The sequence below is a fragment of the Salmo trutta genome, chromosome 14 (genome assembly GCF_901001165.1).
Source record: "Salmo trutta chromosome 14, fSalTru1.1, whole genome shotgun sequence".
NCBI lineage: Eukaryota > Metazoa > Chordata > Actinopteri > Salmoniformes > Salmonidae > Salmo > Salmo trutta.
In genome coordinates, this window is record NC_042970.1 from 55,496,223 (window position 1) to 55,515,790 (window position 19,568).

The following is a 19,568-nucleotide window of genomic DNA, read 5'->3' on the forward strand; positions in this document are numbered from 1 at the left end:
GTGGCTGAGTTACAGTTTTGACTTAGATCGTCTTGAAAAACTACAGCAAGACCTGTAAATGGTTGTCTAGCAATGATCAACAACTGATTTGACAGAGCTTTTAGAATTTTGAAAATAATACATTTGCAAATGTTGCACAATCCAGGTGTGGAAAGCTCTTAGAGACTTACCTAGAAAGACTAACAGCTGTAAAACCACTGCCAAAAGGTGCTTCTACAAAGTGTGAATTCCTTTGTAAATGAGATCTGTATTTCATTTTCAATACATTTGCTAATATGTATAAAAACATGTTTTCAATGTCCTTATGTAGTGTTGTGTAGATTGGTGAACAAATATTAATTCAATTTTGAATTCACGCTGTAACAAAATGTGGAAAAAGTAAACGGGTAAGAATACTTTCTGAAGGCACTGTTTGTCAGTCTGCTTACTCCTAGGGTGGTTGAGCAAGGCAGTGCCCTGCCCTCCAGTTGCCCTTGCAGTATGCTAGGTTAGCGCCAGTGCTAATTGGGCATGAGTGAAGCGGACACGGTGATGTTTTTATCGACTCAAGTGGACCGCAGGGAGTCATTATCTTAATTTTCAGTTCTCTCCCTGAGGGCAGCGAGGCGGCCAGAATATTTGCTGACCTTGCAAACATGGCCTTCCATTTCATAAGAGATCTCTATACAGAGTCGTATCTGGCTGTTATTTTGTTAGGTCATTACTGTTTACACACTTGTTAATAGTGTTCAAATTAAAAATGGGAATGGGTTTTCAGTCATTACTTCACTGTTCATCTTTGGCACATGCACACACAGACCCTTTTTGCTAATGAATGGATATTGATTGAGAGGGGTTGCAGAGGCAAGGGTTAGTTCTTACCTTAGCTGGGATTGCAGCTTCACTCCTTTGGTTACAAAATCTTCCCAGGCTGGATAACTAGCCTGTAAAGAAAACACATGGGGATTAGATGCTAAAAACAGTAGTGAATCATTAAATCAATAGGATAAAAACATTTCATGTCAGCCGCTACTAGACCATTCTTTTAGACTGCAATCGCTTAGATGATTTAACTCAATCATGCTGTCATTTTTAATTGGATGTGAAGAATATTGCCTGTTACTGGGAAAAGGAGTGGGTCAGGGAGGCTTGAACAGTCAATAGGGCTGCTGCATTGAACCAGTTGGAGTTCAAATCAAATTTTATTGGTCACACACACATTTAGCAGAAGTTATTGCGCGTGTAGCGAAATGCTTGTGTTCCAAGCTCTGATAGTGCAGTTAAAATGCTAGTTTACTAAGGGGTTCTTCTGTATGTGAAATTAAATATAAGGCAGGGGCTGTCTGTCAAGTCCAAATATTGCCTAGCCACGAGTCTCCACTCTGGCTTGCTAGCGCACTAGAATTTACGTAAGAAGGCTACTTACTAACTCTGTAAACTCACTGTACATTACTATTTTCAGCAAAATAATCATTTTAAATTAACAGGGGCTGTCTGTCAAGTCCAAATATTTCAGAGAGGCAAAAACATAGCACTGGCTACAGAACATGAGTAGAAATGAAAGCCTAAACATCACAGAGCCAACTAAAGGACCACTGCATGGTGCACAAAAATAAGTCAAATTCTATAGAGATGATGCAATGTAAAAATAGAAACAGAAGTAGGCCTAGCCAAAACTTGGGTCACCTGGTAATGGCTGACCCAAGCCGCTGTTGATAAAATGTGGGGTGGGAATGCCGCTTAGACAATAAGTCTGAAACGTTTAGCCTCTTATCGGCCGAGCCAAGCTGTTCGCTCCCACTGCAAGCACGCACCTCGGCTGAATTTGGTGGTGCTTGTTTTGTACCTTCCGTCTCCAAAAGGGGCTATTTGGTGTGTGACTCTATCCACTAACAATTAAGAATCAAATCAACCTTTGTCCTTGGCCGAGGGAGCGATTGATCTAGGAAGCTACTGGAAGAAGTCACTACGAAACAAGGACATTAACTACAGAACAAGCAATGACATGTACAAATGAAATAAATAATTTCTCCTCGAATTGTGACAGTAAATGCATTCACTGCATGCCATTTGCTTTCCGTTGCTGTTGACCTGCTTCAACAAACCAATCCTTATGTAAGTTCACATACAGGGCCCTGTGAATAAACCTGATAAGTCACATGATAATGAGCCTTTTGCTGCCCCAAGGCCAGTGAGAAAAAAAAAGAAGCTTTTTCCCCCTGTTGGTAACAGAGCAATACAGCTATTACGGGCTACAGTTTTAGGAGATGTGCTGACTCGCAGAGATAATGTAATGTATTCTAGAGAGGAGGAAAATAAACTGATAGAGATCACTATGGTGCGATTTCTGAGGAAACAAATAACATAACTCTAAACCGGTTTCCCAGCACAAACATACTAGGAAAGCCTTGTTTGCCTTTTAGGCTACATAGAATTGGGTAAGGTTGGAAAGTAGTCAATGTTTTATTGGGGCCGTTCCAGCAAGATATGACACCAACCATCTCAGATGTTTCTAACTACATAAATGATTTCATAACTATAAGATTACCATTCCTGCAACATTATTTTGTTGAAATATAATTGGAGAAATTAATCTAATTGATTGCACCCAAATTTGCCATTTTAATTTATAGGTTTCAAATAAAATCCAATAAATATACACTACCGTTCAAAAGTTTGGGGTCACTTAGAAATGTCCTTGTTTTTGAAAGAAAGGCACTTTGTTTTTTGTCTATTTAAAATATCAAATTGATCAGAAATACAGTGTAGACATTGTTAATGCTTTAAATGACTATTGTACCCTGCAAAAACACCAGTCTCAACGTCAACAGTGAAGAGGCGACTCCGGGATGCTGGCCTTCTAGGCAGGGTTGCAAAGAAAAAGCCATCTCAGACTGGCCAATAAAAAGAACACAGACACTGGACAGAGGAACTCTGCCAGAAGGCCAGAATCACCTCTTCACTGTTGACATTGAGACTGGTGTTTTGCAGGTACTATTTAATGAAGCTGCCAGTTGAGGACACTAATGTACTTGTCCTCTTGCTCAGTTGTGCACCAGGACCTCCCACTCCTCTTTCTATTCTGGTTAAAGCACGTTTGCGCTGTTCTGTGAAGGGAGTAGTACACAGCATTGTACGAGATCTTCAGTTTCTTGGCAATTTCTCACATGGGATAGCCTTTATTTCTCAGAACAAGAATAGACTGACGAGTTTCAGAAGAAAGTTATTTGTTTCTGGCCATTTTGAGCCTGTAATCGAACCCACAAATGCTGATGCTCCAGATACTCAAATAATCTAAAGGACAGTTTAATTGCTTCTTTAACCAGGACAACAGTTTTTAGCTGTGCTAACATAATTGCAAAATGGTTTTCTAATGATCAATTAGCCTTTTAAAATGATAAACTTGGATTAGCTAACCAATGGCAAGTTGTGAGCACAGGAGTGATGGTTGCTGATAATGGGCTTCTGTACACCTATGTAGATATTCCTTTTCTTTTTACATCAGCTGTTTCCAGCTAGAATAGTCATTTACAACAATGTCTACACTGTTTTTCTGAACAATTTGATGTTATTTTAAAATAAACAAAAGTGCTTTTCTTTCAAAAACAAGGACATTTCTAAGTGACCCCAAAGTTTTGAACGGTAGTATAGTACGTAACATCTGATTTGGACCAAACCTTGAGAGAGATGAGGAATCCAAAGAAATGGTCAAAAGCCACCCACGGAGCCCCACACAAACCCACCCCAACAACGATTATACAGTTTCAGTTCTATGTCTGACAAGTATTATGGCGTTGAGGCTCAGAGTAGGACTATCCCCGACACATGAGCGGGTGGCTTTTGACCATTTCTTTGGATTCCTCATGTCTAACTCATTGTTAGAAAAATTTGGTCCAAATCAGATGTTAGGTACTATATTTATAGGATATCATATGAATCCTATAGATGATAACTTGCCAGTTTGGGTGCAATCAATTAGCTTAATTTCTCAGAGATTAAATTATATTTCAACAAAATAATTTTAGAGGAACGCTAATCTTATGTTTCTAACTACATAAATGAACAGAAACAGATGGGTCTCAAAATCCTTGTGCTTTTTGAAGTGTAATGACCCACTTATCAATCAATTGCCGTCACGATGACTAATTGTTTGCGGGTGCTGTTGGACAGGCACTGGTTGATTTATATTACTTCGAAAGAAATACCATGAAAATACACAGGACATAATGCATTCACACGGCAGCCTGAATGCACTAGCAAAACCGTAGATGAACAGTGCAGATGCTCTGAAATGGCAACCTGAGGCCATTGCACCTGGCAAAACGCAATCTGGATCAAAGGGGCTGGACAGTGTGGGATGGGGAGTATAGCCTATAGCCTGCAGTTTTGTGCTTGCCTCACATTTCAAACTGGTTTCAGTAGCAGAATTCCATAAAATAATTTTACAACTTCATGAAATTATGAAGGGGAAAATAGCTGTAGACTACTTGCAGACCAGAAAACTGTGTGCATAGCGTCTAAGCACCACTTGTAGCCTACCGGTGCCGATGGTTTGTACCAAAAAGGCTGCTTTCCTGTGTCTGAAAAAAGCTTTTAGTGATCCACCCAGGAGAGCCCTCCCTGTTTCTTTCATGGTTTCACTTCCTTGATTCTTATTTTTTCTCCCTAGTGAGTACAGCTCTTCTGAAGTTAGTCCCTCGAGTTTCTCTTTAAACTGCATAAAAGCCTTTGTATCCGAGTTGACTCCCGGAGAGAATCTCTATTACATTTTGCTGTTGCTATGGAAAGACGAAATTACTAACATACACCTTCTACACTCCTACTGGCTAGTTCTTGCGCCATCTCCCTGCCTCCAAAAACAGCATCAGGGTATGCCACTGGAACATAACAGATCATTGATCCTGTTGAACAGTAAAGTAGCGAACTTTGCTTCATTCAAGCTGTAGCTCAGCTGTCATTCATTCATGCCTAGAGCTGTACCAACAGTGGAGCCAGCCTGCCTCCTGTGCTCCACTTATTGGATTAATAATTGATACAAAAAAAGATGACGGTCCAGCTCCTCTCTACACTTAAACTGCTACTAACAAGGGCCCTTGGGAGGCTAGGGGAGCCCGATAGCCCAGTAACAAATCATACACCAACGAGGTTGAGCATACTTTTTGCACATCTCAAATACATTTTCACACTGGATGGAGAACGATGCACTGTCCTTATAAAGATGGATGTAACCTAAAAGGACACTTGTTGATTGAGAATACCTGTGGACCACACAGTTTAAGGTGGGTGCGTTTGGATACTACAACACCACAGTTTCCCACAGGGCTGTTCAGAGGTTGGTGGGCTGTTAAATTCCAGTGATCCGTAGTACTGCATGGGTCCTGAGGAAACACCGGAGACCTGAAAGCCACCCTCACCATCCTCCACATGCAAATTTCCTCTATCACCTGGGCTCGGTCCCTAGCATGGCCGCTCCCAGATTCCAAGCTTGGATAAGGACACACTCAACAATTGTCAAAGTGAAAGCACGGTGTTACCTCTGCCCATAAATTACATGGAACCCCTTCAATTCCGGGATCTCCTCCATAGGGAAAGTCTGAGGATCGGTGTGGATGGATAACAGTTGACTTAAACTTCTTTCATCGTATGTCAACAGCCCTGCGAGAGGGCGCATCAGATAGCAACAAGCTTTGACAGTGCTGGCACAAACCCTATTACCAGGAAACTATGACTCAAGCTTTAGTCATCCTCCTAAAGTTCTCACTGTTCAGTATAGCATTTCTCTTTATGTTGAGAACACCAGCTTTGAGTGCAGACTGCACAAGTAGGGCTGCTGTAACATAAAAATTGAGGGGTTCAACAAGGGTTCTTCTAAGCTCCTCAAAGTTCTTGGCACTGAAATGGTTCTTCCAAGAGCCCCATAGGTGGTGGGGGTTCTTGCAGGAACTCCCCAATTGAAACATTTGGATTTGAAAGGACAGCAGGTGCAGGCACTTACCTTAAAAATTAAGATCTTCAAATTTTTCAGTTAAGGTTTGTCCCTTGAATGAACTAAATGTATGTTTTTTGATAATGATGCCATCTATATTTTCATATTTGCGCAAATCTTTCTAAAACAGACAATGGACCGAATTCAATGGATATCTCTCAACAAAAAGGTACAAATATGTAGGCCATAAGAACTATGTTGAAGGCTGGCTGTATTGGGTGTAGATTATTGAAATTATCACTTTTGTGTCTGCAGGTATACAGACGAGGCATACACAAGGTATGTAAATTTGCATTGGTATGTTATGCAGATCACATTTATCATCCTCCTCCGTTACCTCTTCAAAACAGTTTCACATTAACATTTACCACAAAATCCAAGGTATGAATATTGGCGTGTGCATGTTATTTAATCTGTATAATTAAACATTTGATTCACAGACTTGACCCTTCCTACACCTCTGGAGTTAAAATCCAAATTAGGTTTTTAATTATGCTTTGCCACTAAAATCATAATAAACAATGACAACTAAAATGGTGTTATTGTTATGCATATCATAATCACATCAACACTAATAAATAGGGGGGAGGGGGGTAGTTCATCCCAAAAGGTTCTTGATAAAGGTTTGAGGGTCCATTAAAAAGGGGTTCTTTGAAGAACCCTATTAAAAAAGTTATTCCAAGGACTTAGGGTTTCCCCCACAGATTCAATTTGAAGAACCCCTAAAGGATACTCCAGGAACCTTTTCATTTTTGAGTGTATAACATCTTGATGAATAGTACTGGCAGGCATGTTTACAGGTTGGGACCCAACAACAACTAGATTAAAATCAGCCAGCAACATCTTTATTTAATATATATATATATATATATATATATATATATATATATATAGTCAGCATAGGATCATGTTATTAATAGAAGAAAATGCACATTTATTGTCCAAATGTTAATTAATTGTGCTACAGTTAAACCAGCAAATCAGTGTGGTGCTCAAGACAAAACAATTGGCTTGTTAAATTAATTCCCCCCTAGTGTGATACTAAAATGAAGTGATCCAACTCGGTTGCACCTGCAAATAAAGCATCTTGCTCTGTTACAACCACAATACATAGACCAGGTCGGTGTTCTAGACGAGATTTCAGGAGCTGTTATAATTGGAGGACCGGGTAACCCGAGAGGCTTTGCCAGATATAAATTCCCATTTTTGGGGGGACAAAACTCACCAATATATCTATACTGTTTAACCTGTTGTGGTATAGGGGGCAGTATTTTCACGGCCGGATAAAAAAAACGTACCCGATTTAATCTGGTTACTACTTCTGCCCAGAAACTAGAATATGCATTTGATTAGAAGATTTGGATAGAAAACACTCTAAAAGTTTCTAAAACTGTTTGAATGGTGTCTGAGTATAACAGAACTCATATGGCAGGCCAAAACCTGAGAAGATTCCATACAGGAAGTGCCCTGTCTGACAATTTGTTGTCCTTCTGTTGCATCTCTATCGAAAATACAGCATCTGTGCTGTAACGTGACATTTTCTAAGGCTTCCATTGGCTCTCTAAAGCCGCCAGAAAGTAGAATGGGGTGTCTGCTGTCTCTGGGCAAAGAACAGCAGTAGAATTTGTAAGTGGTCAGCCTGGGGACAGTGAGACTGAGATGCGCGTTCACGAGACTTCTCCATTTTTTTTCTTTCAGCCTTTGAATGAATACAACGTTGCCCGGTTGGAATATTATCGCTATTTTACGAGAAAAGTAGCAAAAAATTGATTTTAAACAGCGGTTGACATGCTTCTAAGTACGGTAATGGAATATTTTGACATTTTGACACGAAATGCGCTCGCGCGTTACCCTTCGGATAGTGACCTGAACGCACAAACAAAACGGCGGTATTTGGATATAACTATGGATTATTTGGAACCAAAACATTTGTTGTTGAAGTAGAAGTCCTGGGAGTGCATTCTGACGAAGAACAGCAAAGGTAATCCAATTTTTCTAATAGTGGGTGTCAAATTAGCTAGCCGTGATGGCCGGGCTATGTACTCAGAATATTGAAAAATGTGCTTTCACCAAAAAGCTATTTTAAAATCTGACACCGCGATTGCATAAAGGAGATCTGTATCTATAATTCTTAAAATAATTGTTATGTATTTTGTGAACGTTAATCGTGAGTAATTAAAGAATAACCAGGCATCCTTTACTGACGGGACGAGGTCAATATCCTTCACGGGCCAGGTCGATTAGAAAGGCCTGCTCACTGAAGTGTTTTAGGGAGCGTTTGACAGTGATGAGGGGTGGTCGTTTGACCGCGGAACCATTACGCACGCAGTCAATGATGGCTGAGATTCTGGTTGAAGAAAGCAGAGGTGTATTTAGAGGGCGGGTTGGTCAGGATGATATCTAAGAGGGTGCCCGTGGTTACAGATTTAGGGTTGTACCTGGTAGGTTCCTTGATAATTTGTGTGAGATTGAGGGCATCAAGCTTAGACTGTAGAATGGCCGGGGTGTTAAGCATATCCCAGTTCAGGTCACCTAACAGTACAAACTGAAGATAAATGGGGGGCAAATAATTCACATATGGTGTCCAGGGCACAGCTGGGGGCTGAGGGGGGTCTATAACAAGCCGCAACAGTGAGAGACTTGTTTCTGGAAAGGTGTATATTTAAAAGTATAAGCTCGAATTGTTTGGGCACAGACCTGGATAGCATGACAGAACTGTGCAGCCTAACTCCGCCCCCTTTGGCAGTTCTATTTTGGTGGAAAATGTTGTAGTTGGGGATGGAAATTTTCAGGATTTTTGGTGGCCTTCCTAAGCCATGCATGAAACCAAGGCTTTTACGGTTACCGAAGTCAACAAATGATTGCGCCTGGGGAATAGGAGTGGAACTGGGGGCTACAGGGCCTGGGTTAACCTCTACATCACCAGAGGAACAGAGGAGGAGTAGGATAAGGGTACGGCTAAAGACTATAAGAACTGGTCGTCTAGTGCGTTGGGAACAGAGAATAAAATGAGCAGATTTCTAGGCGTGGTAAAATAAATTCAGGGCATTATGTACAGACAAGGGTATGGTAGACTGAGTACAGTGGAGGTAAACCTAGACATTGAGTGACGATGAGAGGTTTCGTCGCTTGAGGCACCAGTTAAGCCAGGTGAGGTCTCCGCATGTGTGGGGTGGGACAAAAGAACCATCTAGGCATGTTGAGCGGGACTGAGGCTTCTACAGTAAAGTAAAACAATAAGAACTAGCCAAGACAGCAGTTGACAAGGCATAAAGCAATCACAGGTGTTGATCGGGAGAGCTAAGACAACAGGTAAATGGCGATGAATGGGCAGAGCGGGTCAGTTAGGCACATACAGGACTTGAGTTCGAGGCTGGGACCGACACGTAAACAAAATGAGGTACCGTGTTATTGAAACAGTCCAGGGGGCATCAGCTGTGTAGCCGAGTGATCATAGGTTCCAATTAACAGCAATATGTGAGTCAGGGGGCCATTCGGTAAACACTACCACGCTAGGCGAGCAGGGGATACGGTGTTAAGAAATCTAGCGGGCCGGAGCTAGCAGATGGTTCTTCGGCGACATTGTAACGGAATAGCCTGTTGAGACTACTTCGGGCGATTACGTCAGCAGATCAGTCGTGATGGATCGGCGAGGCTCTGTGTCGACAATAACGGGCCCAGGCCAATTGGCAAAAGACGTATTGTAGCCCTAGAATTAGCTGGTATATGGGCCTAGTTCGAGGCTAGCTCAAGGCTAACTGGTGCTTGCTTCGGGACAGATGTTAGCAAACAGTAGCCACTCATTTGCAGCTAGCTAGCTGCGATGAGCCGGTGTAATGATCTAGAGCGGCTGGAAACCGGTGATGTGGTAGAGAAGCAGTCCGATATGCTCTGGGTTGATATCGCGCTGGGCAGACTGGCAGGTATTGTCCGGGCTAATGCTGGCTGGTGTCCGAGCTAAAGGTGAAGACCACTGGCCGTGGCTAACAAAGACTAGTAGCTATTTAGCTGGCTAGCTCCTGATGGAGGTTCCAGTTATAAGGAATAAAATAGCAGATCCGTACCACATTGGGTGAGGCGGGTTGCAGGAAAGTATATTTAGTTTGTAGATAGAACGTGAGATTAAAATATATATGAAGAAAAAAAATGGCTATTTACACGGGACAAGACAAAGACAAAACACACGTCCGACTGCTACGCCATCTTGGTACAACATAGAATAGGGCCTAATGAATTTATTTCAACTGACTGATTTCCTTATATGAATTGTAACTCACTAAAAACGTTGAAATTGTTGCGTTCATATTTTTGTTCAGTATAGATGTTTACTCACTACAGCTAACATTGAGCAAACGGTAGATGGGGAACCTGTGGGGCAAATAAACCTAGGCCTAACCTGAAATAGCCTACTCAATTTACCTCTAATTTAACCCTTTAATAAAAAAGGGCATTGGTTGCAATTCTAGTATCATGCCCAAGGGAAGGTCTAGAAGTTTCATCCAAGGATATAGGCCTAGCTGCTTGTAAGTAAATTAAATATGAATATGTTGGGAAAATATGGCCATATGGTGGGGATGCCATGCTGGTAATTTGCTGGGTGCTGCTGCCACATGCAACTCACCCCTGCCAATGTCAGTTGCCAATCAGGATAACAGTCACTGACATTGGGTGACTTCATGGCCTTTATGACCTTCATTTATGACCAAAGAAAAAGACAGAGGTTGGGCTCTTTTTATCTAAGACAGTCTCCTCTTTATACACTCTACTGCTATTCTTGAGTAGATATTTCAGGAAACTTTAGGTCTACTGTAACCTCCCAATAGTGTTGTTCACATAGACAAGAGTGGCCTTTGTCTACTGTAACCTCCCAATAGTGTTGTTCACATAGACAAGAGTGGCCTTCTGCATTTACAATGACCAATTTCCTGCTCACCTGTGCACAATCGAATGGAAACATTTTAGAAGTGAGTGCGTGCTATTGGTGTTCAGTCACAGGTGCAAATAGTTGCGATAGATTACTTGTTAAAAAGACGAGTTTGTATGATAAAGACTTTTGGGAAAAGCTGGGAAAACATCCAATAGTGTGTCATGATAGAATTCAACAAATACATGGGGATATTTTATAATTCAGCTTGCTAATGATCACTAGTTAGAAGAACATCTGACCAGGGGCTACAGGTAAAATGGATGGCCCTGTTTGATCTACTCCAGCTAGGGTTAGCTAGCCAGCTAACATCAAAGCAAGTAGAGTTGGTCTACGAGCAAGTTGGCTAATATTAGTTAGCCTGTTGCATTTGTTTTAGCTAGGTAAAATTTGTTTTATATTGGATATTCAGTTATCCCATCAATCCCACTAAACCAAGCATGCCATGACTATGAAAACAGTATATTAAGAATCAGGGGTGGATGGAGAACAATCCACGCCTTTTTATTATTGTGCCCACCCACCCCCACATAGTGGTTTCTTCCGGAACTCAATATTCAATAGCTCTTAACCTGTTATGGCTAGGGGGCAGTATTTTCACAGCCGGATAAAAAACTTACCCGATTTAATCTGATTATTACGCCTGCCCAGAAACTAGAATATGCATATAATTATTGGCTTTGGATAAAAAACACCCAAACGTTTCTAAAACTGTTTGAATGGTGTCTGTGAGTATAACAGAACTCATATGGCAGGCAAAAACCTGAGAAGATTCTGTACAGGAAGTACCCTGTCTGACCATTCCTTGAGCTTCTTGGCTCTGTTTATTGAACATTTAGGATCTTTGCTGTAACGTGACACTTCCTACGGCTCCCATAGGCTCTGAGAACCCGGGAAAAAGCTGAATGATGTAATTCCAGCCGCTGGCTAAAAAACTTTAGCGCGTTTGGATGGTGGTCGATTAGAGGGCCATCAGACTGAGGCTCGTGCACGAGGGGATCCCATGTTTTTACTTTCTCTCTCTTGGAATGTAAACACGCTTTCCCGGTCGGAATATTAGCGCTTTTTTACGAGAAAAATGGCATAAAAATTTATTTTAACTTCTTCAGCCTACCATCCCGTTAGCGGGATCATTTTCCAGCGAAAACTCCTAGCGACATTAGCATAACGAAATTCAATATTTTTTTTTTTTCAAATATAGGACTGTCTCATATCGTTTTATAGATACACCTCTCTTGAATCGACCCTCGTTGTCCGATTTCAAAAAGGTTTTACAGGAAAAGCACAATATTAGATTATGTTAGAGGAGTACATGGTAAAAGTCGCATCATATGAATTTTCCGAGCAAGCACACCCATCACATATAAACAAAAAACAGCTAAATGCAGCACTAACCTTTTACAAACTTCATCAGATGACACACCTAGGACATCATGTTACACACAGCATGCAATCTTTTGTTCAATAAAGGTCATATTTCTATATAAAAACAGCATTTTACATCGGCACCTGAGGTTGACTAACATTTTCCCATAAAATGCGTCCCGGGAAACTGTGCTACAATTTTATAAATAACTATTCGAAAACGATTTTTTTTTATACATATTGTCAATCTAAGATTTATAGATGAATATCTCTTGAAAACACCAGTCAAAACAGATTTTAAATTAACTTTACAGGGTAATCACACTTTGAGATCAAATGGGATGCGATACCCAGAAATTGAGCTCGAAAACCTAGCTCGGCGCCACCTGTGAACAATAGCACGTAACATCTTATATTGTATAATATCGCCAATAATCCCTCACCTTTAGTTGTCTTCATCAGAAATCACTTCCCGATGTCCCAGGTCCATGACAAATGTATTTTCGGTCGAAAAAGTCCATGCTTTATGTTCCATTAGCTTCCTCTTGTTAGCGCGTCCTAAGGCTGTAATCAAATGTCGATCCGTGGGCGGCAGCTGTCTAACGCAAAATGACTGTTTACGGTAAGTTAGGGTCGTTCAAACATGTCAAACGTTGTATCAAGTAATCGTCAGGGCTTGTTTCAACAAGAGAACCAATCAGATTCGAGTGGGACGATTTCATTGTGTTTCAAAAAACTTCCAAAGGTGGGGGCAGACACGGCCGCCAACGTCACAATGCTCATGGCCCTCCGACTGTGACCAATTGCCACATCGTCTCTTTCACTGAGTTTCCACCGTAGAACCCTCAAAACACTTTGTAAAGACTGGGGACATCTAGTGGAAGCACTGGAAAGTGCTCAATTTTCATTTTTTCACGTTGTGAATTATAGGTAAGGCTGTGAAGTCGAGTCGACAATTCAGATTTCCACTTCCTGGTTCAATCGGTCTCGGGGTTTTGACTGCCATACGAGTTCTGTTATACTCACAGACACCATTCAAACAGTTTTAGAAAATTTAGGGTGTTTTCTATCCATATAAAATAAGTATATGCATGACCTTGAAAAAAGGGTGTCTGATTATTTCTGGCTGGGAACTCTGCTGACATAATCTAATGTTTTGCTTTCGTTGTAAAGCCTTTTTGAAATTGGACAGTGTGGTTAGATAAAGGAGAGTCCTGTCTTTAAAATGGTGTAAAATAGTCATATGTTTGAAAAATTGAAGTTTTTGTATTTTTGAGGAATTTGTAATTCGCGCCACGCCCATCATTGGCTATTTGAGCAGGTGTTCCGCTAGCGGAACGTCTAGATGTAAGATTAAATAGGTGCAATCGTGTCACCATTTCCTGGGTGGTGAAACCTACTTTCAGTTTGTGACAAAACAAGCAATGTTTCGTGTAGATAATCAATAATTATCGTACCATCTAAACCGGAGTGAAATATATTTTTTACCAAAAACTTTGTATTTTCAATCTGTTTGAAGTTGGCGTACAAAACAAAGTAAAAGATGCAAAAACTAAACTTAACAGGAAGCATAGAAAGAACAGATATACCGCTTCTTAGACTTGTTTCAATGAGAATGACAGATCTATAACTTACATTTCAATGTGAACTTAGTCAGATCGCCCAAAAATGTACATACTGCAGCTTTAACCAAAGCGTGACATGACTATGAAAATTAGATATTCTGAACCAGGGGAGGATAGAAGGGGAGGGGTTTCTTCATCCACCCCGATTCAGAATATAGCATGTTCATAGTCATGGCATGCTGAGTAAACTGCTATTGACGAGTGAAAACCGAATGTCCACCGAAATTCCAATACAAAACCAATTTTACCTCAGTCACACTTTGGGTTGGCAAAATGAATACTGGGGCAAGCCGTAAAAACGTGGCAAACTGCAAATAACTTTGCTCGCTAGCTACTACTTGAAGTGTCTCACCAGATAACCTTTTAACATCTATTTGAGTTCTATCTACTGTACTAAGAATGTTATTTAATCAATGTGAACATCTCTTACCTTCATGTCGTTCATGATGATCTGGAAGAGCCCTCCCAGAGCGCTGCATTCCTTTTCAATAGCCGAATCCATTTTCCAAGTCGAAAAACTACTAACAGTAGTAGCTAGCTTTTAAGTTAAAAGTAATGCGTTTATAAATATACGTTGCGGGAAACCCCGACGTGCAAAATGTAAGTAATTGGGGCAAAAATAGAGCCCGATCGAGAAAAATATATTTCAAAGTAACTAGTTAACGTTAGTTATTTAGAGAGTAAAACTAAAATCTGGGGGGGCAATACATAGCTAGCTATGTGGAATAGTAATACCACATACTGTCTGTTAAATGTCTTTGCAATACTGTTCCTGTCAGACCCAGTGTGGTAGGCTAGCTAGCTAACTAGCCAGCCAACTTGATACACCTCCGAGAAAACATGGCATTACTGTATCCAAACCTATAACTACCACAGCCAAATAGGCAATGCGGCTGGCTAGCAATACCTGACTAGCGACCTGCTAGCTAACGCGCGGGCAGGTAACTGGCAGTTTCTTGATAAATTACTTACTAGTCAGCGAATAATATTTATTTAAAAATCTTATTTCAGTTTCCCATGTTCCGGTGAAGATGACTCCTCTTATTCCTCTGCGTTTTCAGCTTGTTTGCACATGTGTGTCATGGCCTTTCACCCAATTATTCGATGAGAATCCACGTATCGTTTTGAGTTGGCTTGCCTTGTGTGTGTTGCTACCACGGTACGCTCAATATTCCCTCTTCTTCTTCTTCTTCTTCTTCTTCTTCTTCTTCTTCAGTGGGGTTTGTCCGCGGTTGGCATCCAACGTTATGGTGCATTACCGCCACCTACTGTCCTGGAGCGTGGGCCAGAGACGGAGAAACGAAATCCTTCATGCCAGCCCCGTTGCTCTTAAAAAAGATAACAGTATTTGAGACTATATCTAATGACGTTCTACTCAATATACTCTTTAAACTAATTTCCTGTATCCCCTTCTCCCTCATGCTAGATCTCAGCCTCTGTCTTTCAGGGCTCCCGAGTGGCACAGTGGTCTAAGGCACTGCATCTCAGTGTGTGAGGCGTCACTACAGACACCCTGGTTTGAATCCAGGCTGTATCACAACTGGCCGTGATTGGGAGTCCCATAGGGTGGTGCACAATTGGCCCAGCGTCGTCTAGGTTTGGCCAGTGTAGGCCGTCATAAGTTAAGAATTTGTTCTTAACTGACTTACCTAGTTAAATAAAGGTTCAATTAAATGTTTTTAAAAAAATCACACTGTAGCAATACATACCCCACTGTCTCTGTTTCCTGCAAATAATCACACTTTCCTGTTGGATGCTTTCCTATCACATTTAAGATCTTATTCAATTGGCTGTGTCCCACCGTTAATCTTGTAAAAAATAGCCTCCTCTCTTCTGTCCCTTCCTGCCGTCCTCCCCTCCCCGACTTTCGTCTGTACTTTAAATAAATGCCTTCCCTTATTTTCTCTATTCTACTGCTCCTGCCATCTCTGCACCATCACTGTCCATATCAGGCTTTTTGCCTCTGCCTTGCTCATTGAAACTACAAAATCAACATCCCCACGACTAAGTGCTTGTTAAGCCAGTACATCAACTGCCTCATTCCCCTCCACCCCCACATGGGCTAGTACCCAAGTAAATCTTAACTGTATACCCATCTGTCTAATCCTACCATGGGTTTGTAGCACGTCATAAAGCAGGTTTTGTCTGCTACAGTTGAAGTCGGAAGTTTACATGCACATAGGTTGGAGTCATTAAAACTCGTTTTTCAACGTGTGGATGTATTTCAAGGCCTACCTTCAAACTCAGTGCCTCTTTGCTTGACATCATGGGAAACTGTTAGGAGGAAAAAGGGGGATGCTTGCAAGCCGAAGAACACCATCCCACCATCCCAGGAGTCCTTGCCCTTGTATGACATCTAGCCTTTCCAATGAGGTCCGGGATGCCGAACCACACGCTATACTGCCATAGACTATTACAGATCGGATCAATGCAACATGCATGGTCCTCAATTAGGAACGCCCAGCCCCCCACTCCTTCCCCGTCAGACAGCGCATTACATTCAGTACCTTCTTACACTTTCCTACCCCTCTCTCAATGTGTTCTGCCCAGGTCAGTCTAGTGTCAAAGTTTACCCCAAGGAACCTGAATCCCCCCACCCTCTCCAAGTTTCTCTCCAAATTCCCTCTTTCCCAAGATCGGCCTCTTCTTCTTCGTTTCCCCCCCTTCTTCTTCTTCTTTTTCTTGTTCTTCTTCTATGATATAATGGCAGTCCGCAAACAAACGTTAAAGGTGCATGCCGCCACCTACTGTGCTGGAGTGTGTGGTCAATCACGGTTTACAAAATGTCTAAATCCTCCTACCTAACTCAGTACTTCTTAGAAAAAAAAGACACCTACTAACTTCTAATATACCCTCCCCCATCCCCAATTTCCCTTCCAAAACCACCCAACCCTGTCCAACCTCAATTACCATACACTTCAATCTTTCGCTCTCTTCAACATCCTTACAACAATATAACAACTGTAACGGTTGTCATCGGGAATAGAGGACCAAAACGCAGCAGGAATGTGGATGCTCATCTTGTATTTATTTTAAATAAAGAGAACACCAAAATAACAAAAACGAAGAACTCACGAACAACAAAACAGTCTTGTCAGGCTCACACAGGCAAAACAAGAAACAATCTCCCACAACATCAAACCAAACAATTACCCATATATAGGACTCTCAATCAGAGGCAACGAGAAAGCACCTGCCTCCAATTGAGAGTCCAACACCCCATCAACCTGAACATAGAAATACAACAAACCAGAAAGAACATAGAAATACAAAACAGAACATAGACCAAAACCCGGAAATAATAAATCAAACACCCTACTACATACACCATCACCCCGAAACATATAAACAAAATACCCTCTGCCACGTCCTGACCAAACTACAATAGCAAATAATCCTTATACTGGTCAGGACGTGACAACACATGCTCCACCGTTTCATCGATCATACACTCCAGACACAAACCAGTCACATGCATGCCAACCAGACGTAATGACGAGTTTAATGTACAATGGCCTAAGTGCAATCGAACAAACACCACCTCTTCCTTCCTAATCTGACCTTTGAATCTTTGAAGGGCATATACAGTAAATGCCGACCTTTGGGCTCAGAGTCCCATCTCTTCTCCCACACATCTATCAAAATGGCTCTGATCTTACATTTGGCCTCACCTCTACCCAGTTGAACATTAATATCAATTATATCTTGTTTCAAAGCTCTTTTGGCTAACTGGTCTACGATTTAATTCCCTTCCTGTAAGGGCTGTCTGAAGAGAGAGTGGACCAAAATGCAGCGGAGTTAGTGTTCATCATATTTAATTATAAAATGGAACACAATACAAAATAAGAAACTGACAGCCAACAGTACTGTCAGGTGAAACACTGAACAGAAACAATTACCCACAAAACCCCAACGGAAAAACATGCACTTATGTGTGACTCCCAATCAACCACAACGAACTTCAGCTGTGCCTGATTGGGAGCCACACACGGCCCAAAACAAAGAAATACAAAAACATAGAAAAAGAACATAAAACGCCCACCCAATGTAACACCCTGGCCTAACCAAAATAAAGAACAAAAAACCCCTCTCTATGGCCAGGGCGTTACAGTACCCCCCCCCCCCCCCCCAAGGTGCGGACTCCGGCCGCAAAACCTGACACTGAAGGGGAGGGTCTGGGTGGGCCTTCTTACAGCGGCGGCTCAGGTGCGGGATGTGGCCTCTGCCCCACCCTTGGCGTCGCCCTCTTAGGTGGCGCACCTGGCCGCGCCGAAGGTCTGGTGGGCGACCCTTGTTGCGCCCGGCTGGCGGACGACCCTGGCTGCGCCTGGGCTGGCGGGCGGCGATGGCTGCGCCCGGCTGGCGGGTGTCCCTTGCTGCGCCCGGCTGGCGGGCGCCGATGACTGCGCCCGGCTGGCTGACGACCCTTGCTGCGCCCGGCTGGCGGGCGGTGATGACTGCGCCCGGCTGGCTGACGACCCTTGCTGCGCCCGGCTGGCGGGCGGTGATGGCTGCGCCCGGCTGGCGGGCCACTCTGACAGATCCGGCACGGCGGGCCGCTCTGGCAGATCCGGACCGGCGGGCCGCTCTGGCAGATCCGGACCGGCGGGCCGCTCTGGCAGATCCGGACCGGCGGGCCGCTCTGGCAGATCCGGACCGGCGGGCCGCTCTGGCAGCTCCTGACCGGCGGGCGGCTCTGGCAGCTCCTGACCGGCGGGCGGCTCTGGCAGCTCCTGACCGGCGGGCGGCTCTGGTACAGGATGTGCCAGTCTGGGCACACGCACCTTAGGGCTAGTGCGGGGAGCGGGAACAGGCCGAGTCAGACTGGGCTGACGCACCTCAGGGCTAGTGCGGGGAGCTGGCCTGGGGCTCCATCCTCGCCCCGCCAAACTGCCTTTGTGCCCCCCCAAAAAAAAATTATTGGGGCTGCCTCTCGGGTTCCCTTACCAGCCGTGTTCCCCGGTCCTCGCCAGATATCCTCCGCTGCTTGGTCCTGGTATGGTGGGTAATTCTGTAAGGGCTGTCTGAAGAGAGAGTGGACCAAAACGCAGCGGAGTTAGTGTTCATCATATTTAATTATAAAATGGAACACTATACAAATACAAAATAAGAAACTGACAGCCAACAGTCCTGTCAGGTGAAACACTGAACCGAAACAATTACCCACAAAATCCCAACGGAAAGACATGCACTTATGTGTGACTCCCAATCAACCACAACGAGCTTCAGCTGTGCCTGATTGGGAGCCACACACGGCCCAAAACAAAGAAATACAAAAACATAGAAAAAGAACATAGAACGCCCACCCAATGTAACCCCCGTGGCCTAACCAAAATAAAGAACAAAAAACCCCTCTCTATGGCCAGGGCGTTACACTTCCACACCCGAATGTGCTGGGACCCTGCAGAATCTCACTACTACACCCAGTCTCTCAATTATCCATAATAACATTAATACCTCCAATAGTAGGTCACTCCTATTAGATTTACCAGATGATAAGCTATTCAATACAGACAGAGAATCTCACCATACTATAATTCTATCAGGTTGTACGTCCTCCACCCACTGGAAGGCAACTACCATAGCCAACAGTTCATCTGTTGGGTATTTGGTATTTTATTAGGATCCCCATTAGCTGTTGCAAAAGCAGCAGCTACTCTTCCGGGGGTCATATCTGCACATCAAATTC

General features: G+C 42.8%; 1 protein-coding gene across 1 annotated transcript in view; it reads right to left on the reverse strand.

Annotated features, from left to right (window-relative positions):
* The window catches only part of mtss1 (MTSS I-BAR domain containing 1), a 122,239-nt gene extending 107,178 nt beyond the window's left edge, over positions 1 to 15,061 (reverse strand). The window contains exons 1-2 of the mRNA XM_029776435.1: positions 14,310 to 15,061; positions 862 to 923 (exon numbers count right to left, since the gene is read on the reverse strand). Coding sequence (XP_029632295.1) covers positions 862 to 923; positions 14,310 to 14,381 — 134 coding nt within the window. The 5' untranslated portion in view covers positions 14,382 to 15,061. The remainder of the gene's footprint in view (positions 1 to 861; positions 924 to 14,309) is intronic.
* Between the last annotated feature and the right edge of the window lie 4,507 nt (positions 15,062 to 19,568).